Source organism: Phacochoerus africanus, chromosome X, assembly GCF_016906955.1.
Source record: "Phacochoerus africanus isolate WHEZ1 chromosome X, ROS_Pafr_v1, whole genome shotgun sequence".
In the NCBI taxonomy this organism is placed as follows: Eukaryota; Metazoa; Chordata; class Mammalia; order Artiodactyla; family Suidae; genus Phacochoerus; species Phacochoerus africanus.
The window spans coordinates 11,645,383-11,670,058 of NC_062560.1; the positions used below are offsets into that span (position 1 = coordinate 11,645,383).

General features: G+C 41.5%; 1 protein-coding gene across 2 annotated transcripts in view; it reads left to right on the top strand.

Annotated features, from left to right (window-relative positions):
• The window catches only part of FRMPD4 (FERM and PDZ domain containing 4), a 198,334-nt gene that overhangs the window by 71,508 nt on the left and 102,150 nt on the right, over positions 1–24,676 (top strand). For both annotated transcript variants that reach the window (XM_047764466.1, XM_047764467.1), the window contains exon 2: positions 24,220–24,380. In XM_047764466.1, the coding sequence (XP_047620422.1) occupies positions 24,220–24,380 (161 nt within the window). The remainder of the gene's footprint in view (positions 1–24,219; positions 24,381–24,676) is intronic.

Genomic DNA, 24,676 nt, shown 5'->3' on the forward strand with positions numbered 1-24,676 from the left:
GTATACGTGTAGTGTCGGGTACAGAGAAGACTTTCAAAATAGATGGTTGATATATTGGCATATCTTTGTACTCCATGAAGAGCTTGTTGTAGGGTCTGGAACGATAGAGGCATTCGATAAGTGTTCGCTGCATCATGGAAGGTGGAACTAGAGGCCAACACTAGTTACTTACAATGCCAAGTGCCCCTCACACTGCATACTGTGACTGTCCTTCTCTTCCATGTTGCCAAAGCCAAGAGTTGATGAAATACTGGCGAACTGGCCTTGGCCAGATATTCAAAGAGCTAAAAATCCACTTTGAAGCTCTGCCCAGTCACTTAGACCCTCTGGCAACCAGCTGGTTCCAGGCAGTCAACTTTTGGTCTCCACCTCTCTTAAAGCTTGCTCTTTGCTGCTAAACACAGGAAGTTTGGCTCCAATGCAAAGGAGATCGTTTCCATGGCTCCTCAAATAAAGCGGCATCTTTTGTATCTGACAACGGCATCTTGGGCTCTTAGCCTGCCCTCGTGTTTACCGCAGAGTTGAACATTCATCAGTGCTGGGTGCTGCCTGCAAGTGTGATCTGGATCCGTGGCCCATCTTTTTTAATGGAGCCATCGAAACTATTAAGCAGACCTCGCAGACAGACGCTTTAGCTGTCACTTGTTGGCTCAATGATACAATGAGCTACAAGGACGAAAAGCTAATTCCGCAGCAAGGAGTCTCCTGCTCAGAATCACAAACACTATTTATCAGACCGAGAACCTGCCCAAACATTATGGTAGAACCTTCCACTACCAGACAGGATTCATTGCATTCTCTTCTCTTTCAGATTCTTCCTTCATGGATACCCTACTCCCTCCTTTTTCTCTCCCACTCCCTTCCTTGGAAAAGATCCTGTGAATAATGATTCCTGAAATATAATGCTTGTACTTTGCGAGGGAGCTTTTGTTTCTTTTTAGTATCATCCTTCCTCCCAGGCAACACCCCCCAGGAGCCTAGAGGGGAATGAGGGAGCTTCAGGGAGAAAGCTAGTCTCTCCAAAGGAAATATTTCAATGCATTTTTTTTATTGTTGTAAAATACACGTAACCTAAAATTTACCTTTAGTGACATTTAGTACATTCATAATGTGTACAGCCAAGATTTTGCACCCCCTTCCACCGTGTGGGAGTTAATACACACACACACACACACACACACACACACACACACACACACACACACACACACACGGAGCAGTTTGCCGACACCAGCTGGGTGTTTCATTTGAACCTTTTATTGCTTCCTGATAGTATTCATGAAAGTGGGCAACACAGTTATCCTTCCAGAGATCACGCCATCGTCCACTCAGCCATTCCTTCAGGAATTCTTAGAACTCAAGGGAAACGCTATGGGGAGAGACTCCCAGGCTCACCGATGCGAACATTCTCAGATTTTAATCTTATCTGAAATTGAACAGAGGAAGGGTTACATTCCATTTTGCAGTAATAGTCACACATAGGAAATGTTTATCTTTTCATGCAGCAAAGGTAAGATAAAAAGGACGGGCACGTATATGATCATTACCTACAAACTCCTAAATTCAATATGAGCTGAGAACAAGTGCACAAGCCTCTAGTTTACCCAGGCTCCAATGTTGTACCCTCTTACCCCATTCAACCCTTCCTGAGACGTGGCTATGAAGAGTGAGCTGTGACCTTTCCATGCTTAATTTGCTTCTTAATTGTCCCTGATTTTATAATGCTCATAAAATAATACTTAACATTTCAAAGGCAGCGCTTTTCAGAAAACGAGAGGTAGATCAATTTCTAGATATTTCTACCCGGCTTTTTCTTCTTCCGTTTCTCTCCCTCCATCCACTCTGACTTCGTGGTTGTGATAAACAGCACAAAGCTCCATAGCAAAAATTCATCAGCTGATTCCTTCCACCTACTGAATCCACACTTTTCAGGGCTCAGTTTGAGACATAATGGAAGTCTACTTTGCATAATTATCATATGAGACGATCTATAATTAAATGATGAAATGTGGTTATGCTCCAGTGTGTAGACAAGGCTTTATGTGAACTGAAACCACAGAGGTTTATTTCTCTTCTTTAACTTTCATCTGATGTTTGGGGGTGGAATACAAACAAGCACTTCATTTCCAAGAGCGTTTTAAATTCCTGTGGGAATTTTTTAATTTCAGGAGAGAAGATAATTTCTTGAAGAATAATGGGAAACTTTAATATGGTTGCCTATTCACTGGTCATAAGTGTTGCTCGCAAACTTTTAAAAAGTGCTAATTATTGACAATTATATTTTGAGTTTTGTCTTAAAAATATTTTTAACAGTTTGTGATAGTTTTGCAAATACCTGTACAGAAAGAAACCTGTTAATTCATCATGCAATTCTAAAGCCTGAAAGGAGCCTTGCAAAAGTTTCTAACCTTAACTCATAGCTTCAATATAGATATAGCTTCTCTCTTCTTCTAACTAGACAAAGTCAAGTTGACTCTACCAGATTTAAAACTAAACCAATGATTCTAAAATGCCAAACAGGATATGACATCTCTGAGGTTCTTTGTGAAACCCCTGAAATATTTTTATATTAAACTTAAAATTAACTGATGACGTATGTTTGGCTAAATTATATTTTCCAAGTATTTTTTGCACACCTACTCTGTGCCATACCCTGTGGTAGAGACTGAAAATAAAGAGAGTACTACACACCCTTCAAGGAGTTCAAAATCTAGTAGAGTTTAATTCTAAAATTGCCAAGAGGATGCATTTACCAGTGATTTACCTGGACAGATTCTGGACTGAAGCTTCCATTTTAAGTATATTTCATCCATTGACCTTTCCTGTCCTAAATACTGGGGAAAGGCTCTTAGTGGAGCACTTGTGCTCTTGACATAGCTTTGAGAATCAAAAGAGAGGATTCCTTTTAAGCACTAAATGAAGGACATTTAGGTGTTCGTTCACCTTTAAGGTCTCCCTAGTGAGAATTTGGAAAATGATGCTCTATTGTTTTTGTAAATATGGTGATTTTCCCTATACGTCCAGATCTGCTCAACAAACTATGGTCTATAGGCCAAATCTGACCCTCTGCCTTTTTTTTTTTTATATATATATATATAAGTTTTATCGAAACGCTGTCATCCTCACTCTTTATACGTTGTCTTTGGTTACTTTTGTGCTCCAGCGGGAGAGTTGAATAGTGCTAATTAAGACCATATGATCTGCAAAGTCAGAAATATTTACTGTCTGGGCCTTGACAGAAAAAAATATCTGCCAATTCCTGATCTGAATAATAGGCTTAAACTGCTATTTCTAGGACTACCAATTTTAAAGCTTACCTGCTGTTGCATACTCTGCCAGGTAAGTGCTGCATTCCCCATTGCACTACCATTCCTCACCATCTTCTTACCTACCTTTTTCCAGTATAGTTGCCAGTTATCTTTGTGATTTTAAATGCTTGATGATACTTTTATTTCTTTTTCCTCCTACTGTAAGCAGCATGTCCTGATACCAGTAATTTCCACTTAGTAAGATATAAGATATAATAATCCATGCACCCTTCTTGCTTACTTTTCTAAACTTCTCCTTTCCCAACTTTTGTCTCCATATTTTGTCCTTTTTTTTTTTTTTTTTTTTTGCCACGTGGCATAAGAAATTTCCCTGGGCCAGAGATCAAAACTGCACCACAGCAGTGGCCCAAGCCCTAGTAGTGACAATGTCAGATCCTTAACCTACTACACCACCAGGGAACTCCAATATTTTGAATTCTTTTAAAATTTTTATTAGAGTATGTAGTTGGTTTACAATGTTGTGTCAGTTTACTTTTAATATTAATATTAATATTTATTTTTAATATTTTATTTTTAATAATATAAAGGATGAAAACATTTACAGTTGTCCTGTAACTGTTATTGAGTCATTTGGACTTTATCTCTAGGTTCTTTTTTTTTTTTTGTATTTTTGCCTTTTCTAGGGCCACTTCCTGTGGCATATGGAGGTTCTCAGGGTAGGGGTTGAATTGGAGCTGTAGCTGCTGGCCTACGCCACAGCCACAGCAACTCAGGATCCGAGCCGCATCTGTGACCTACACCACAGCTCACAGCAATGGCGGATCCTTAACCCACTGAATGAGGCCAGGGATCGAACCTGCAACCTCATGGTTCCTAGTCAGATTCCTTAACCACTGCGCCACGACGGGAACTCCTCTAGGTTCATTTAAAATTTTAAAACCCACTAAAGAGTTTTTATTTTTCTTATTGAGCAAATATTACTCATCGTGTAGCTAATCATTGCTGGTTATGTTGCCACTATTTTACAGGTTTTTGTTTTTCTAGCAGTCTCTGGCAATTTTCCTCCCCCCACCCCACCACTTCCATGTCCTGTCTTAAATACTTTGTCCTTCTCAAGAATAGAGTCAAATCTCTGAGACCAACTTCTTTCTTAGGCAACCCCCTCTTCATTTTCTCCTCTTGCTCTGTTCTGGATTGATGACTTCCTTGGCCGCTACACAATTGTCATCCCAAGGTTTTGCTTCTTTCTTTTCCCGTGTTGGAGCCGTGATTGCCTTCACCCCATGTCTTTCCATCTCTCGGTTTTGCTGGAGCACATCCTCAGCTAACTTGCTTAGAAACAATGTGTGGGAAGTAAACTTCCTAAATCTTTGCATGTCTGGAAAGATCTTTATTTTGCCTTCTCACTTGACATCGAAATCCAGCTTGAAGATGATTTTCTCATGGAAGTTTTTAAGTCAAGCTCCAGCGCCTTCTTGCCTGCAGTCCTACAGTCAGATAATGATCTGGTTCTCATTCCTTCATCCTCAATATATCTTTTCTCTCTGTGGCTTTCTGGATAAAGATAATTTCTTTATCCTTGGCCTATTAAAATTTCATCATGACGCATCCAGGTGTGAAGGTGCTTTTATTGTCAGGCTAAGGGCTCTCAGGCTAAATTCTTAGGTCATTCAGCTTAGGGACTATTCAAGTTCATTTATTCAGTAATTCCTTTCTCCTTTTTGTTTTTCTCTTCTAGAAATTCTTATCAATCTTATATTGGATTCAGAATTGGTCTCTGTAAATTTGTTTCTTTTCTATTTCCAGCACTCTGTCTCTTTGTTCCACTTTCCATAAGATTTTTTTTAATTCATCCTTCAAGCTTTCTGTTGAGTTGACTATGAAATTACCTATTTGACTTCCAAGAGTACTCCTTCGTTCTCATGTTTCTTTCTGGTTTTTTTCTCCCCAATAAAGTGCTGCAGTGCAAATTCTGGGGCACACAGCTCTACCTAGTTATTTTGTAGGCTACAGGCCTGGAAATGAGATTGCTGAGACACATAACATATGCTTTTAAATTTTGAAAGCTTATGATGGTCCTTCAAAGAAATGTACCGCTTTATACCTTTACTTCAAAGGGGGAAAAGTGATATATCAGTACTTTTCTTTGCATTTCTTAGTGAGAATGAATATCTTTCAAAACTTTATCAGCCATTTATGTTATTTTATCTATGTGCTTGATTGAAACTTCATCATTTTTTATTTGGGTAGTCTTTTCTTTTTGAATTGTATAAGATCATTATCTCTTATGTATATTATATATTTATCTGTTCTATATGTTGAAGATATTTTCTTCCAGTGTGTTGTCTTATAAATTTGCTAATGTTTTTGTCGTTTTATTTTATTTTTAGTTAATTTATTTTTTTGTCTTTTTGCCATTTCTTGGGCTGCTCCCAAGTCATATGGAGGTTCCCAGGGTAGGGGTCTCATCAGAGCCGTTGCTGCCGGCCTACGCCAGAGCCACAGCAACACGGGATCCCGAGCTACATCTGCAACCTACACCACAGCTCACGGCAACACCGGATCCTTAACCCACTGAGCAAGGCCAGGGATCGAACCTGCAACCTCATGGTTCCTAGTCAGATTCGTTAACCACTGCGCCACGACGGGAACTCCTGTTTTTGTCTTTTTAAATTAATATGTAGTTGGATCTGTCTTTGCCTTCGTAGCTGCTGAATTTCACTTTATAGTTAGAAATGCCCTTCCTACTCCAAGACTCTCAATATATTCTTTAGTATTTTCTTCTAACACTTTGATAGCTTAAATGTTACTGCTCTGTTCCTCAGTATCGGCTATGTTAATACGAATACTACCCACCTAGTAGGCTTGTTTTAAAATATATGTGCTAAACCATATATATATATATATATCAAGAACAGTACTTGGCAAGCTCAGTGCTTCTGTGTAGCACCTGCTGCTGTTATAGTAATGATTCTCTTCTTCAGGGTCTAGTGCAGTGCCTGATTTGAAAAATATAACTTCAAAGTTAGATTTTAAAAAATGTAAATTATTGAAGAGAATGGGAATTACTTGTGAGGAAGAGAGAAGGGCATGAAGTTTGAATGCCCTTTTTTAAAGGTGGAGAAGGATTGGGGCAAAATCTCCCAGAGTTTTATCCTGGGTCTTTGATTTGTTTCCCCTATAGCTTGTGTGGCCCAGAAAATAAGTGTCACACTAATAAAGGTTGAAAGTAATTTTCAGCCCTTAAATTGAATTAACTGAATACTATTGTGACAAGTTAATTAGGCATGCATAAAATTGTTAAATGTATGTCATTGAAAATGCCTATGTTCCATATTTTGTTAAACATCAATTATGATCATAAGAAATCTGCAACTAGCAAAATGGATACTGCTGACACATGTTAATTATTCTGGAAAATAATTGAGCTCTTTAAAAATTTCAGTATGCCATTAAGCGTGCCTGGCCTCTGAAAGCCCGAGCTATTTTGAGCTTATTCAAATGAATCTAACAATATAAAATGAAGTAAAATTTTCCCTAAAGTTCTCTTAGTAAGACAAAAGGCAAACACAAATTGCCATAGCAAAGGGTCTATAAAATAAACTTGGCTTAGACTCCAGATGTTCAGGTAGCAATGTTCCCAAGTCTCAGCACCTCCAGTCTGTGTAGGAGCAACACAGGAAATGAAAATAAAACCCAATGAAGGGTTGTTTTCTTTGTCCACAAGATGATGGTGCATCACTTCTTAACAGTACAGCTTAAGAAATAGTTTTGAAATGTGTGCCTGTCATTAATCAATACGCTTTGCAGGGTTCTGGATTCCTATATATATAGTGGTGAATGTTTTTTCAAGCCATCAAATTGGTTTTTTTTTTTTTGTCTTTTTGCTATTTCTTGGGCAGCTCCCACGGCACATGGAGGTTCCCAGGCTAGGGGTCCAATTGGAGCTGTAGCCACCGGCCTACGCCACAGCCACAGCAACGTGGGATCCGAGCCGCGTCTGCAACCTACACCACAGCTCACGGCGGCAACGCCGGATCGTTAACCCACTGAGCAAGGGCAGGGACCGAACCCACCACCTCATAGTTCCTAGTCGGATTCGTTAACCACTGCGCCACGATGGGAACTCCCCCATCAAATTGTTGATCAAGAATTGCTATTGCTTCCCATAAATGCTTCTCCATCTGGGACCCTAGATTCTCAAGAAAGTTATTAGGAATTAAGATGCTGTAACAGAGGTCAGCACTCTAGCCGGCTGTAGAGTGAGAGGGAGCTGCAAAGTACAAGATATGTGGAGGTTGGCTGGCTCCGTCTGGGATGCGGTGTATGTTACCCATTGAGCCAGTGCTTTTCAAAGTGTAATCCTGAACCCTGCACCAGAATTGCCTGACATGCCTTTTAAAAACACAGAGTCCTGGATAATGCTAGATTAACCAGTGGGGAGAATTGACATACAATTTAGGTAATCAGCTAACTTGGGTCTGAAAAATGAAGATTTTTTTTTTTAATCTTTTTTTTTTACGGCCACACCCACAGCATAGTGGTTGAATTGGAGCTGCACCTTCCAGCCTACATCATAGCCATGGCAACATGGGGCCCCATGCCACAGCCACAGCCACATGGGATTCTAGCTGCATCTGTGACCTACCCCACAGCTCCTGGCAACGCCAGATCCTTAACCCACTGAGCAAGGCCAGGGATCAAACCTGCGTCCTCATGGATACTAGTCGGGTTCTTAATCCACTGAGCCACAACAGGAGCTCCTGAAAAATGAAATATTTTAAAGCAAATATCATCCAAGTATATCATAGAAAATCCCAGAACATTGGTATAACTTCTTTAACTATTTTAAGCTTAATATTTTTGTTTTCAATTGGAGACAGGGAGTGGGAAATTCTTCATCTTGGGAGACAGTGACCATTCTATTCTCAGTGACTGTTCTCTTCTGCCTGCTGAAATAGAAGGCCTCCCTCGCTTGAATGGGGTCTGAGCAATGACATCCTCCGGTTTCCTCCTAGCACTTTCCCCTGAGGTTGACCTTGCTTACCAGCACCTCTAGTCTAGCTAGAGTAAAGCCTTGAAACCACAGGACTACCCTCCAAGTATCCCAGAAGGACCATTAACATGATACGGATATCCCTGCTACTGGGTCTTACCCAACCCCTCTGAAGTCAGGGTTGAGACTAAAAGCCTGAGCTTACTGATAAATTGCTTTCTAATGTGGTTGTACCAATGAATTCTCCAGAAATCTCCCTAGTGGTATTTCAAGTCTTCTAGAGCCTTCTCTCAGATTCAATTCACATTAACTTATGGTTACCTGGATATCACACTCTTTGTATTAATTATTGCCTAATAGCACATATGAGTCTGAATGTTTATTATCTGGCTACCTGCCTCCAGTACCTGTCTTTTAAATTTTTAATCAGCAGTAAATCTCATCTAAGACTGGGTGTTCTTGGGAATGATGCATATCTGGAGTTGATCATGTGAGGTGAGGTTGAGAGTTACCAGCTCTGCTCACAGTCTCAATCAACCCAAGGACGTGTCTTGAGGATTATTGGCTTTGTCACATTAGAGTGTCATTAACATAAAAGGCGTCTCTTAAACACATTGAATTGAACTCAATTAATGTAATTGATTATCAGCCTAGCTGAAGGAATTTTGCAGCCTTAAAGAAACTGACAAACATTTTGCCCTTTTAGTTCCTTCAATTAGAATCACAAGGCACAGTCGATAAACATTTTGCAGGCGCTGAATTCATCGTCTTTAACGATGACACAAATCCGAGGTGATGATCTGGATGTTGATAAAAGACTAATTGTTGAAATGGTTTTCAGTAGGGGTATTGACAAATAGAACTGAGTCCTTGCAGGGAAATTTGATCATGAATTAGTGGAATCTATTTTGGATGTTAATTTATACAAGCCCTAATAGATCCTTGATGTATTGCATCTCATTTGCTAAAGCCGAAGGCATGGCTTGAAAAATACATCAGTCTGGGTTCTGTTTAAACTCTGGTCCTTTGAACTATCACTTTCAAAATGCATAATACAGTGATTCATAAATAAAATTAGTAATATATGTGTTCACATTAATGTGTAGGAACCACGTTCACCTTATTTTCTAAGATATCCTACTTCTATCTCCTAGGATATGGAGAGAATTTCAGGAGTTTTATTTCATCAACCCATGGCATACCAGATCCTAATCAAGTGATAGATTTTAGAGCCTCTGACCTTTCCGGGAAGGAGGTGCTCTTGCTTGCATAAAGGGTGTGTGGCTGATATTGGACAGCATTCTAACACAGCATATATTTTTCCTCTGTAACCTCATTTCTCCTTGGTACTGCTCTCTCTCCTAAACACTCTCCCCCATGACCCAACAGGCAACACTTAGAGTTGCCCAAACACCAGTTTCTTGTATGCCTCTATAGCTTTGCTTACTGTTCCCTTGGCTTGAAGTGTAATTCCCTTCTTTTTAGTAGTTACTGCTTCACACCTCTAGACTCACCTCATGGGCATCTACTGTGTCAGGTCTTTCCTGGTCCCAATTCACTGCTCTTGGGTTAGACTCACCACCCCCCTCATGAATTGTAACCCCACAGTATGGGGGTGAATCCTTCCAGCACATTTGCCTGTAGCAATGTGTTATACTTAGGTGTTTATATATCTGCCTCCTCCTACAGGGTCAGAATTTCTTTGCAGGCATGGAACCAAGGAGAACTTCACAGTAAATTGATGCTCACTAGAGATTTCTTGAATAAAAATTTCTTGAATGCGTGATTAAAATAATGGTGTGGAGACTAGTCATTCATGGTCATTATGCTTTTGTTTATTCTGCCTGGGATACTTTTCTCAGGGGTGCCCTCGTAGCTCAGTTCCTCCCATCACTCACATCTCAAAAATAGCCTCCTCAGAGAGGCTTCTGCTCCCTCTTTTGCTTTCTATCCTGCTATCCTTCATGAAAACCACCAGCCTCTGGAGTTTCCATCGTGGCACAGTGGTTAACAAACCTGACTAGGAACCATGAGGTTGTGGGTTCGATCCCTGCCCTTGCTCAGTGGGTTAAGGATCCGGCGTTGCCATGAGCTGTGGTATAGGTCCCAGACGCGGCTCGGATCCCACGTTGCTGTGGCTGTGGTGTAGGCCAGCAGCTGCAGCTCCAATTCGACCCCTAGCCTGGGAACCTCCATATGCTGCCGGTGCGGCCCTAGAAAAGACCAAAAAAAAAAAAAGCCAAACCAAAAAAACCACCAGCCTCTGACAGTATTTGGTATAGTTTATGTTTATTTGATTTTTATTGTCTTAGTACTTCCACTAGAAGAAGGTTTAACAATTTTTTTCTGTAAAAGACCAGATAGTAAATGCATAAGGCTTTGTGGGCCACTCTCTGTTGTAACTGCTGAACTCTGCCATTACAGCATGGAAACAGCTACAATGCACAAATAAATGGTGTAGCTGTGTTCCAATAAAACTTTATTTACAAAAGCAGGCAGAGGTCAGATTTGGCTCAGGAGCTATAGTTTGCTGGTGCCCACACTAGAATATCAGCTTGCTGGTCTCATTCGCAGCCATATCCTGGGCACCAGGTACATAGAAAGCTTCTATAGTTGTTGAAGAAATGGTGGATAAGTTTGATTCACTGTAAATAAGCAAAAGGACTACTTTTGAAATTTGAAAAGTCAGTTTCTGCCCATTTGAAAGAAAATGGTAGACAAAATCTTGAAATGAGTGTATCAACCCTTCTAAAACATAAAAGCATTAGCCAAGATCTCATCCAGGTCTCAAATTCAGTGATATTATCTCCCTTACAAATTTTACTGTATGTAATGTTGACCAAAAAGAAAAGTTTACCGAGAACACTTTGGCAGAGGGAGAAAGCAAGACTGCCTCAGTTAAGGTGAAAAGAGGTTGAATCTCATTGAAATTAGGCAAATAGAAATTGATTCCACAGTGGTCAGTGGATGAATGCAAAGTCTTCATTTTATTTATTAATTAATATTTATTTTTGGCCATGCCCATGCCATGCAGTCGTTCCCCAGCCAGGGATCAAACCTGTGCCACAGCAGTAACAATGCTGGATCCTTTATCAGCTAGGCCACCAGGGAACTCCTAAAGTCTTCATTCTGTTTAAGGGTTTACATGTGGAAAATATGTTTCATTCAGAAAGAAATGTTTATTTCATAGGTTTTTTGGAGAGTTTTTGGTTTTGAAAACCATGGGTATAAATATAAGTATGGTGGATAGGTTGTAAATAATATTAGCTGAATAATTGATCTCAGTGCTGCTCTCAGATAATAAACATCTTTATTATCTCTTGGCCGAGAATCAAAAAACAAGCTAGAATTGCATTTCTCACTGGAAGCCAGCACAAGGGGACTCCCCTTCAGTGCCATCCAAGGGGCAGGGTTTGTTTCCTGGGACTGACAAGGTCGCTTCATGGAAGAGGGAGACACGGTGCCTGGCTCTGGCAGGAAATGGATTGCTGTGGGTTCATACAAGGAAACCTCCAAGTTCCGTTGAGGGCCCCGAGGGCTAGCAGCTGGAACCTGTTAGCACCACTGGGCTCAAGGGGCCTGGCATGGAGCATGCTGAGTCTTGGAGCCATTCAAGAGGGCCTCATGCGACAGGGACAGTAATCAGAGTGGATAAAGTCACTGCAGAACTGCAGCAAACCAAGGAGACAGTAGGAGGATGAAAGCCTCTGTTCTCTTTCTCCTCCTCTCCTCGCTTGTCCCTCCCATTGGTTGAACCCGGTGAAAGCCAGAGGGCAGGGGGCCCACGAGATGCTGCACACAGAGCTTGTAGCAAAGGAGCCAGGTGTGGATGTAGGCGTACGAAGTGAGGGTTAGTTCACTTGTGATGGAGCTTAGAACAAGTGAAACATAAGCCAGCAAACCAAACTCAAAACAGAAAAGACGGGTAACCTTAGGCAGTCATGTAGTTTCATGACTAAGGAAACTAAATACGCTGGGTAGGGGGTAGAAATAATTATTTTAATGAGAAAGAGATTAAGAGATCACAAGTTTTCATTAACACAGGACTGTTAGCTTAAACCTTTGCTTCTGTGGTTTCCTTACCACTTCTGTCAGAAATTCTGCATCATCAAAGTGAGCCCTTATCACTTGATCACTTTTGAAAATCCTTTGTGTAAAGATTATAAAATCATGACATTTATAAAGTGTGGCTAATCATCTCTCTAAAAGTATCTCTTTTATGAAAATCAGTTCATGCTGTAAAATATTGTCTGTAACAAACACCATTATAATTTCAGTTAACAAAAACCATGGGATTGTTTTCACTTTCTAAGCATAATAAGTATAAATTGTAATATAAATTTTCAAAGAATACACAGAGATCACAGGGATATGGGTATACAATAGCCCCTTGGGGTGAGGAGGGGACATCCCATGTCTTCAACCCTCCCCCTGCCCTAAAGACTGCGTTAAAATATGGATAGAATCCAGTTTGACAAACTCTCAGACCTAAAGTAATTGTTTGAACGTGTTTGAGAAAAGTCTTGCTCACGGTTATCAAGTCTTTAGTTCAAAAACATATTTTCCTATAGTTACAAAAAAAAAAGCCCTAATCAATCAAGAAGAAAAAGGCTACCCATCATGTAGTACCTTATGTTCTGTTCGTGGTAGCTGTCCATGATACCTTAGAACGATTTGGGGATGGTTGGATTTCCAAACCCCATAGGACTCAATCTGGTGGAGCCCAAAGCGAGAGCACATGTAAGAACTATCAATCTGTCTGTCCTTTAGTCACTTAAACCTGGGGCCACTCTGTCTCATCCTGGTGGCTGGGTAGCATCAGATAAACAGGAAGGACATGCACTGTTTCCCATCAGCACTCTAACTTCATGTTTAAATTTCTGAAAATGCCACTGATTATTTCCGAACATGCGAGCTGGATTTACTAAGAGCAGTGATGAGCTTTGTGAAAATCAGTGATTCTGTCCATCCTGTTTGACTATAGAAAACACCCTTTGGACCCACACGGTCAGGAACCCCCTAGAGCATATAGCTAGAAGTCTCCACATGTATTGCTTTTGTGTTCCTATTAGTAAAAGAGTTTTGAACATGTACCCCCGAACATATATCCACTTATTCATTACATATATCCTGCTGTAAAGTTGATACGGTAGAAAATATAAAGCATATGCAAAAATGATGCTAGAATGAGATGGAGGTGAAATCCAAATTTTAATCACTTGTAAACATTTTTGCCCTCCCTGCTGCATTAACAATTATTTACTTTGGTAAATGAAAGCAGAGTTACTGAAGGTGCTTATTTATTTTTGAACATCTTGATTTACCACTTCAGTGGATACATTTTGAAGGTCTGGTTGCAAGCTCAGCTTATTTCTTGATTTTAATCATTGTCGTGGGAGAAAAAAGGGAACTGCAGAAACATGTGAACAGGCGAATGGACACAAACCAAATGGAAGCTGTTGCAGTTTATCATATTTAACACACGACTTCCCAGCCCGCTGCAGTGACTCCTTTGGAGGGTTTTTAAACAGGTTAGAAAAATTCATTTTTAAGTTTTCAAAGGCTGCTGTTTTTAGAGATACCTATTTGCATAATTTTCAATAAATGAAGCACATAACGGCAGAATCATTTCCAAACATCTGTTTTCCTGCTTTCTTACCACAGTCCAAGTTGCTTTTGAAAAATAAGTTACTTTCTCATTCATTATTATAATATCTCCTATACTCTGAAGAGACAGCTCTTTGAGTGCATTGTTGCCAGATAGCCAATAACCCCTATGTAGGATAAATGATTTTCCCAGCCACTCTGCTGTACGTCCCTGGTTTTGTTGTGAAAGCAGCCTTATTGTTGACATGCTAAAGCACTTCAGTTTGCTTGATGCCATAGCTTGCATTGAATTCTTTCAAGAGGGCATTCATCTCTTAATTTACCCTGGACCCCCTGTTTATTCTAGTCAAAGTGGTTCCTTCATCATTTTGTGCTTTTCTCTATCTGTCCCAGTGTCTCAGCATCGTAAGAGTTATTTTTGAGTGAGTTCTGGTATCTTATAAGGCTAGACAACCAGGGTGTTTTTCTGGTTCACAGTGTTCTTTTATATCATTAAATTTAGAATTCTCTCTCTTTAGAAGGGCTATTGAGATAGCTTTATTAGATGGCATTAAATCTACAAATGAATTGGAAATGAATGGAAATGTTTCATCTTTAGTCTTCCCATTAAGGAGAAGCCCCATTTCTTTCCAATCCTCCTAAAATTCGCTAACATACTTCCTTCCTCCAAACATTTTGTGGTTTTTGAGTTTGAGCAGCCTGGATTCTCTTGGCTTTTCAAGTACAAAGTAAGTTTCCAAGCTTGACTAAACAGGTCCAAACCTTTAAATGCTCCTGATCTGTGGTGGGAATTGACTGACAGTGGCCTGTGGAATTGATTAGTTCAGGTTAAGTTCCGCTGAACCCATAATCTGCATATTCGTGAAGGCGGAAAGCCTGAGATTCACTATGTTATGTGACCTGGAAACATATCGTGTCCTCTTATCTGTGTTTATATTAAAATTAACCTTTGGGAGTTTTTGTTGTGGCTCAGTGATAATTAGCCCAACTAGTATCCATGAGGATACAGGTTTGATCCCTGGCCTCGCTCGATTGGTTGAGGATCCAGTGTTGCTGTGAGCTGTGGTGTAGGTCATAGATGTGGCTTGGATCCCACGTTGCTGTGGCTGTGGTATAGGCCGGTAGCTGTAGCTCTGATTCGACCTCTAGCCTGGGTACTTGTATGTGCCACAGGTGTGGCCCTAAAAAGCAAAAACAAAACAAAACAAAATTAACTTATCTCCAGTGGTGGGATTTGCTTGGGCCCTTTTGATCCCAAAGAAGAGGCCTTGCCTGGATTTATTTTTTTAAAAGGGCAGGGAAGAGAGTTGAGTATAAAAAAAGATAGATCCTAAGATAGATGGAACCCCATGAACACATGACAATGGAAATGCAGCCTGGCTGTGCCTCCAAGCCTCATGGGCAGCACCTCTAGGACGTAGCTCTAGATTCAGAGACGCTTGAGGACCCCCATTAGCAGGACGTCCTGGATCTCCTCGTGTGATGTCACGCTACAGTATGCTTTCTTTCCAAGTTGCATCCCTTCTCTTCCAACTCCCCTTTCTCCTTTCCCTCAAAGATGCTGTTTACTCATGGTTTTTGTTTTCTCACATGGCCAGTATAATTCTTATGCTTAAATTCATGTGAGTATTGTCATATAGCATTCCTTCTGGTTGGCAACGCACATGTAATCGTGCTGAATATTCAAAAGTCCTCAGAATCTCCGCAGAGCAGAGAGAGTTCAGATAGGCTTTTGTAGTCTTCAGTCCTAAGATCCTGGAGTCCAAGCCTGCATGGTCCCCTGAAGTTCGCTGCCTCTGCCGTTTCTGTAGACTCAGCCAATAGATCTTGGTGCTTTGCTGGACATACCACCAAGCTCTCTCTCTTGAAGTTTCTGCCACCTTGCAGAGATCCTCTGCCCTTGAACCTTAAGCCAAGTTGCCCAGACTTTCAGGAAAACAAACGTCAGGAGAGAGGGTTTCTGCAGTCAGCTTTTGCTCTGGGCCCTGGTAAATGTATCTTCCTGAGGCAAGGGACTGAACAAAGCCTCTCTACCTTATTAGACCTGGGAGAGGAAAAGCTCAGTGGGAACAAAGCAACAAAAATTTTTTTCCTTTCTCTTTCTTGGCCATGCCTGCAACATGCAGAAGCTCCCTGGGCCAGGAATCGAACCTGTGCCACAGCAACGACCTCAGCCACAGCCGTGACAACACTGGATCCTTTAACCAAAAGGCCACCAGGGAACTCCAAAAATTCTTTTCAATATGTTATGTTGCCACACACATCATGGTGATTTGGACTTGCTGGAAACCTATCATGGGGTCTAATCTGACTCACAATCCCTCACATTTGTAGCCTATCAGTTCTAATAATTCATACTTCTGCTTTCTTTTTCTCTCCTCCTTACATTCTTAGTCTGGGGAATTCTAGTCTGCCTGGCCCAGTACTTCTGCTCAGAGACTTTCTTATTAGGCCCCCTCACAGGCCACAATAGGGCTTATGAATTACTGGCTCGGGAGCCACGACTATCCCAATCCAGTCAGAGATATGAGAAAGTCATGAAGAATAGACCCTGGTGTGCCTGTGGCTGCCATATCAGCTGGGATAATGGGGGGAGGGGTTTGCTTTGGAAGTGTCAGTAGTGTTTGTAAAATGTGACATATATGGCCGTAAATGGTATGAAGAATAGAGTTGGTAGAGAGAATCTTTTGGGGATGTAACATTTCAGGGTTATTAAATACTATTTGCAAACACTATTTACAGATTGTATGAGTGAGCTTTGGGTGCATAACAAACATCCCCCAAATTCAGAATGTTTCATAAAACAATCACCATTTGTTATCCCTCATTCAGCTGGCTGATCCAGGCTGAGGGGCTGGGCAGCTCTGCTACACTTGGCTCCTTGCTGGCTCTGGTCTGTCCCACTGTGTCCATTCCAGGGCCCAAGCTGATGGGGCAGTGGCTACCTCGAGGTTTCCTCATGCTGATGCTTTGGGCAATGAGATGTTAGCAGAGTTCAGGGGTAGAGAAGTGTGTACTTTGTCCACACTCCAGAGCCGTGTGGCATCCAGTGGCAAATCACATTCTGGGGAGAAAATGAGGTCTAATTCAGTCGACCACACACGCCAGTGCTACCAAGATGAGAATGTAATATATAGACGTTTAATACTCTCACATAATCACAGCTGCCCATCCCTTAAAAGTAACAAACTCCAACAATGATCTTCTCGAGCAGAACTATTTACACTCCTTTTCCTTCCAGGCTTAACTACCCAGGTGTCCCACCTGCCACCATCTTCCTAAATGCTTTAGTACCCCCACACCAAAGGCCATGGCTTCTAATTTGGCTCTTCCTTCCAAAGGCTTTACACCCAGTACATGTTCCAAAAAAGGACCTCTCTGGCTCTAATGAGAACATGGACAACTGAAACTACTGTAAGTTTTCTTACAGGGCACATTTGACTAGTCAAAGTAATTCTTTGTGGTACATTGGGTATAGCAGTCTTTTATTTCTGCTGAAGAAAAAAGACTCCCAGAGTTAAAAGACAGACGTTTCCTTTTGTTGCAGTGAGCTAGACAGCAGGATTCCCATCATTCCTTTTGAATGGAATCTGTCAGAAGCAGGAAGATTGTTCATTCAATCTCAGTGGACATATTTTCCATCACCATTAATACTCTCTGGATTTTTTAGGTCAGAAATTCCTGGGCTATCTGTATGTGTTTGTCGAAGAAGGGTGGGGCAGGGGATGAAAGTTTGTACAGCTCATCAATTGTATTTTTCTAGCCTCAGCATCAGAATTCACTGGAGCATGTTCAGCAGGTAAAAAGATGTTGCTTTTTCAGCTCATTATAAAAGGACTCAAGCATCTGTCTAAAAAATATTGCCAGGAGAGAGCCAAAAAATTCTTGCCTAACACAGTGAACAAAATGATGTTTCATGGGGGAACATTTTAGTATGGATCCACTGTTACTGGGAAAGAGACAGGGGTTGATTGTTGTTAGTTCATGTATTCTGAAAATAGAACCTGTTGAGTGAGAAAATGATGATGCCATTGGAAGGTTATCCTCAAAGTTCAAGCAAAGCAAAAAGAATGTAAAAATCCTAAATAAAAAAGAAAATACTAGGACAATCAGTGACCACAAAATACACACATGGTTGTAAGTTTCAGACCTTATTAAGGTGGGGAAGTCATATGGACCAATGTCAAATTCTCTGTTGACACAGATCTGAGATTTAAGGGCCAGCTCCCCTCTCTCATTCCTTACAATGGGGTTAGGGCTGCTCCCTTTCCCCATGACCTAGGTTCACTCCCCAGCCATGGACTTCATGGTCACTTAGTAATCTTTGAAACATGGCAGAGGAAATCTTTATTAACTGTGATTCAGCCGCTAAAGAAGCCTAGATTTTGTCCTTCTGTATTCTGGTACCGTTTTGCCTCTTGCATATCAGCATACATTTGTGTTTACTCTCATTGCATTTGATGTGATTCTTCAAATTGAAAGCCTCAGAGCTTACCTCGGATTTGTAAGGCATCTCACTGAGAGCTGGGCTACAGGAGGTTGAAACATTGCATTTGTTTTTATATTTGAAAATTGAATGAGTTTATGATGCCTTTCTGTTTCATCTTAAGAGATGAAAATAACAGCTCATGCTTTTCGAGTGCTTCCTACATACAGACATTTTGCTCACTGCTTGACATTTATTCATTCATTTAATTTTCACAGTGATCTTAGGAGTCTGTATCTATTATTATCACCATTTTGCTGATGAGAAAACTGAGGTACAGAGGGATGAGGTAATTTGTGCAGGTCACACCACTAGGAAGTGGGGGGGCCAGGATTCCAATGCTATATGTTAACAACCCAGTGATTTCTTGCTGTCTCTGTGCTCACTCTGGTCCAAACCACCATGATACTTTGTCAGGATTGATGCAGTGGGCCCTAGGATGCTCTCCGTGCTCACCAGTGCCCCTTCCTTTCTTTCTCAGTATGGTAGCCAGCACATCTCTTCTCTTCTCAGAACCTGCCAACAGCTTCCTGTTTCACTCAGAACAAAACACTAAGTCCTTCTAAGAGCCTGGGTCATCTTCAACCCCTCAGCCCTTCTTTTTTGTTTATTTATTTTCCACTGAAAACCCTGAGGACTCAACCCAAAAACTACTTGAACTGGTTAACAAATTCAGCATAGTAGCAAGATATAAGATTAACATTCAGAAATCAGTCGTATCTCTGTACACTAACAATGAAATATTAGAAAAGGAATATAAAAATACAGTATGCTTTAATATTGCACCCCCAAAAATCAAATACCTGGAAATACACCTGACCAAGGAGGTAAAGGACTTAAATGCTAAGAACTATAAAACATTAATCAAGGAAATCAAAGAAGATGTAAAGGAATAGAAAGATATTCCATGTTCCTGGATTGGAAAAAATAATATTGTAAAAATGGCCATCCTACCCAAAGCAATCTACAGATGCAATGCAATCCCTATCAAATGACCCATGACATTTTTTCACAGAACTAGAACAAACAATCCAAACATTTATATGGAACCACAAAAGACCCAGAATTGCCAAAGCAATCCTGAGAAGCAAAAACCAAGCAGAAGGCATAACTCTTCCAGATTTGAAGCAATATTACAAAGCCACAGTCATCAAAACAGTGTGGTACTGGTACCAAAACAGATATACAGACCAATGGAACAGAATAGAGAACTTAGAAATAAACCCTGACACCTATGGTCAATTAATCTTTGACAAAGGAGGCAAGAGCATAAAATGGGGGAAAAAAGTCTGTTCAACAAGAATTTCTGGAAAAACTGGACAGCTGCATGCAAATCAATGAAACTAGAACACACCCTCACACCATGCATGAAAATAAACTCAAAGTGGCTAAAAGACTTAAATATAAGACAAGACACCATCAACCTCCTGGAAGAGAACATAGGCAAAACATTCTCTGACATCAACCTCATGAGTATTTTCTCAGGTCATTCCCTCATCCCTTCTTTACCACTCCCCTCCCTGCCTCCCTCCCACCCTACCACTGGCCGCCAGGCTCTCCCTTCCTCATGCCCATTCAGGTCCTTTGCACTGGGTGGTCCCTCTGCCGAAATGTTCCTCCTCCAGATATTTCCTGACCCCTGTTATAACCTTGAAGGACCCTTGCTCCCTCAGCTTCTTTCCTGCATTATTTTTCTCCTTAGCGCTTTTATGACCTGATATGCCATACATTTTACTAGTTTATTAGTTTACTTCCTGCCTCTCAACACCTCAGTGAACATTTTATTTTTTTTATTCTGCTTCCATTGCTCTTGTATCCCCAGAAGTGAGAAGCCAGTGGGCCTTCAATAAACATTTGTTGACTGAATGAATAAATGAATGCATTACAGAGTTGTTTTCAAGAATTAAATGAACTAACATGGAAATTAACTGGAAAAAGGCTTAGCATGAAATTACTGTTTAATAAATGTCAAGTATTAATAAAATACATTATAATACTTATTAAATGAATGATGAATTAAAAATTGGAGACTATTACGTTATCATGTAGAGGAAAGAGGATAATCTAGCTACAGATGCTTTCGTTATTTTAACCAACATTTGCAGCATTGTGTCCTCTTTTTCGATTATCCAGAGGTACTAGAACACACCCTTCCCTGGGTAGGTGAATGATCCCAAACCTTGCTACACTTTGGAATCACTGGGGGAATCTTTCTAAAAAACTGATCCAGGCTTTCACTCTCACCTATTCTGATGTGATTGATCTGGAGTCAGACCTGTGTATTAGGATTTCTTAATGCTGTCCAGGTGATCCTAATATGTACCAAAGTTTGGGAACCACTGCTAGAAGCTTTTCACACGACCGGCTACAGGAAGGGGAAATGTCTTCCCCAGTCTCTCTCTAGACATGGAATTGAGAGTTATGCCAACCAGAGTTCAATTGTCTATTCTACAACATCTATGACCATCAGCAAATCACATCACCTCTACAACTTTCCTCATTCAGCATATGCCTTCTGTGAATTCTGGTGCCAACTCAGAGTTCAGGGCCAAAAAACGTGGATTTCCCCTCCTTTTTTTCCTTTGTTCCCTCTGGGGATAAAAGGACAGACTCATTTCCACATGTACTTAGCGTATAGCACGCTTTTGTTACTGCATCCAAGCTCGTTCTGCTTGCCACATGACAGGCCAATAAATCCAGAGACAAGTTGGTGGGTCAAGGAATAGCGACGTTTTTCAGAAAGCCAACAGTCTCAGAAGATGGTGGACTAGTGTCCCAGAGAATCATCTCCCCCAAGGTGGAATTCAGGCGGGGTGGGGGTGGGGCAGGGTGGCTGGTTGTCACAGACTTCTTGCGGCTGGAATCCTTTGTTCTTGCAGGTGTCCACATAGGTCTGGTCACAAGGATCCTATAAACCTCCAACAAGACATTTGTTATTTTCTGTTCTGCAACTTTTTATCTCTACACGAATGGAAAAGTGTTGTGCCTTGAAAGGTCAGAGCCTTAAGAATAGGCTATCCTATATATTTCAGGCTATAAGCAGCATTCTTTTACAAAGGTGCAGAGAGCCAGCATGACTAAGCACAGACCACAGAGCACAGGCTTAGCACTAAAGGGACAGATCCAATATGGAGTCAGGTGTGTTCTTGTCTATTACACTCTGAGTTGGAGCCCTCTTGTAGAGGAGATGAGAGCATAGAACAGTATCCTCAACTCCCAGGTAGCCACACTCTCCCCCAGGCACATACAGCCATGCACGTTTCATGCCAATGGGGGGGTCAACGTTGAGGGTCAGATTCCACCAAGGGAGGCCCCCTGTAGGAGTATGAGAGGACCTCCTGGGTGGCCTAGTTCCCAGTCCTGACTTCCCCACCCATTCCCTGTGTCTTAGTCCCTCCCTGCCCAGGGTCCCATCTACAGCTCTTTCCTTGAATACTGGGTCTCATCCTGTATTGTTTTTTCCTGCTTTGATCAGAGTCTTAAATTCTGTCCTTCAGACTGCTAGGATTCTCCGTGTGACCTTCTGCCCACCTCCCTTTGTCCCAAGCACATGCCCCACCACGGTAGCCATATCTAATCTCTGGGTCCAGGGAAACACCTGCAGTTTCACAGAAGACAGCCCCTCCCTCTTTGACCCTATAATGCTGCTACTCTGAGCCTAGATATTTCTGGAATGGTGATGGGACATGGGATAGCATTTGACCACGCCCAGCTTCATGGGCGTGTGACCCATGCAGTCACTCAAGGCGCTGCGCTGCTTTTCACAGTCTGCTCTCTTGAAGTTTGAAGGAGGGTCCCCGCATAATCATTTTGCACTGTCCTTGCAAATGAAGTAGCTGGTCAGGCACATGACACTTAAAATCAGAAGACCTGGTGTGAATTGCACCTGGCTTAAACCTTCCTCTCTGGGCATTTGCAAAGAGGAGGTGGGTGAGGTCAAATGCCCTCCATGATGGGGATTGTGACGATGAAACAAGGTGACAGATGAGTGTTAGCACGTGGCACACAACAGGTTCATTTTCAGCTCACACTTCTCTTTTTCCTAGTGTTCCAGATCACAAGCTGCTAAATCGAAAAGACATTTCCTTCCTTTCTGTTTCAAAGGGATTTTAAACTTTTATTTTCCTAGTCAGTGATACATGTCCTAAAGGACAGATCCTAGCAGGTTTTCATTGATTTTTCTTAACTCTTCTTAATTACACTGAAGGACAACAGGATTCTTCCTTGTCTGTCTTTCTTTATTACATTTGAACAATATGTTGTCCAGATGGCATATAGAGTAGCATCTTTCAGAGTACTTAAAAATGATCTTCTTTTACTTATTGAAGATGATTAGAGAGAGAAAAAAAAATCGAATTAAGCCCGTGTCATTGAAATAATCTTGGCTTACATACTTTAAGGAGATTTCTAGGGTTCAAACTAATAACTCTTCCCCCAAAGATGTCTGCTTTGGATTATGTGCATGAGTGAAGATTTCATTAAGAGTCATGGGAGTTGATTTTCCACCCGACCCTCTAGCACACCAGCCATGGGCCCTCAGTGACAATAAGCCACTCTTTTGATCTGAGTTTCCTCCCAGTGAAAAATGCAGGTGATAATACCCGCTCTGTTCCTTCATTCTCAAGGTCGTTTTGTGGATCTAATGAGCCATTCATGGAAGCAGTTTGATAATTTTTGAATGCTATACACATTTCAAGTTTAAAACGGTGCTAAGACTTCCGAAGTTTTGGTGTGAAAAAGATTCATGTAGATGATCTGAAAGTCTCTCCGGAGCAGAAATGCCAAGAGTTATTTCCTCAACTTCTTTGGAAAGGGTGGACTCTACTTGACACCAAAGGGGAACTGTTGCCACCAAAACAATCCCCATCACTTCAGTTTCACTGGAGCCCAAAGCCCTTTGTGTTACCTACCCAATGTCCATAACCCTCTGAGGTTCTTCCTCAGCATATCAGTTATAATTGGATAGTTCTCCACAAATCTCTCTTTTTCTCTACTTATTAATTCAAGTCTTTATTGAGAATCCACTAAGTGCCAGGCACCATTCCAGGCACCTGGGATAAATCAGTGAATGAAACAAAATGCCTTGCCCTCAGGGAGCTTACATTCTAGTGTGGACAGCAGAACAATTTAAAAAAAAAAAAGAAAAAAGCATAAGAATAATTATGTTCCACAACCTGTTAGCAAGTAATGAGTGCTATGGAAAAAAAAGTAGAAAGAGTAAAAGGACCTGGGTGTGGCAAAGCAGGGCTGCAATTTTATTGTATTTTATTTTATTTATTTTATTTTATTCTATTTTATATTTTTAGGCACATGAAAATTCCCAGGCTAGGGGTTGAATCAGAGCTACCGCCGCTGGCCTACACCACAGCCACAGCAACACCAGATCCGAGCCACGTCTGCGACGTACACCACAGCTCACGGCAACGCCGGATCCGTAACCCACTGAGCAAGGCCAAGAATTGAACCTGCATCCTCATGGATGCTAGTCAGATTCATTTCCAATGAGCCACGACGGGAACTCCAGGGGCTGTAGTTTTAAAATGTAGGACCAGGATAGTCCTCTTAAAGAAAGTCACATTTGAGTAGAGACTTGAAAGGTGAGGGTGGGCATACACGTATCTGCAGGACAAGCATTCCAGGTTGGGGGGAGTAGCTGGTGCAGAGGCCTAAAGCAAAAGTGGGCCTGGAGTTTTCCAGGAAAAAGAGGGCCATGCAAGAAGCAGGACAGGGAGTCCCCCAGTATCTTCCCTGCTCTCTCCTGGAGAATAGAAGATTTCGCAACTAGAGAGAATATAGTCACCAGGCCGTTGCCCAACACATGCACTGATGCCTCGCTTCTCTTGTGTATGCTTTTCCCACAGTCACATGACACAGGCGATCCCATTTGATGACCCTCGTCTGGAGAGCTGCCAAATCATCCCTCCGGCTCCACGGAGGGTGGAGATGAGGAGGGACCCTGTGCTGGGATTTGGTTTTGTGGCGGGGAGTGAAAAGCCAGTGGTCGTTCGCTCGGTAACCCCAGGTAAGCTCCTTCCAGCCCCCGTCCTTGGGGATCACCCCCCACCCCCCACCAGCACCACTGCCGTTCCGTGTCACAAGTTCTTTGCTGTTCCCTTTTGAGCCGTAAAGTCTACTTGAGGTTTCCCAACACCTGGATAGAGCCAGACCACCAGAGGGACAGAAATGGCTCGGCAAATGAGGTTTTAAACTGCCAAATCCTTCCGATCTCTCTAGACTTAGGAAAACACTGATTCCCATGGAAGTGACCCACCTCCTGATGTATAAATGCAAATATCAAGAGAATGGTACTGGGTTCTT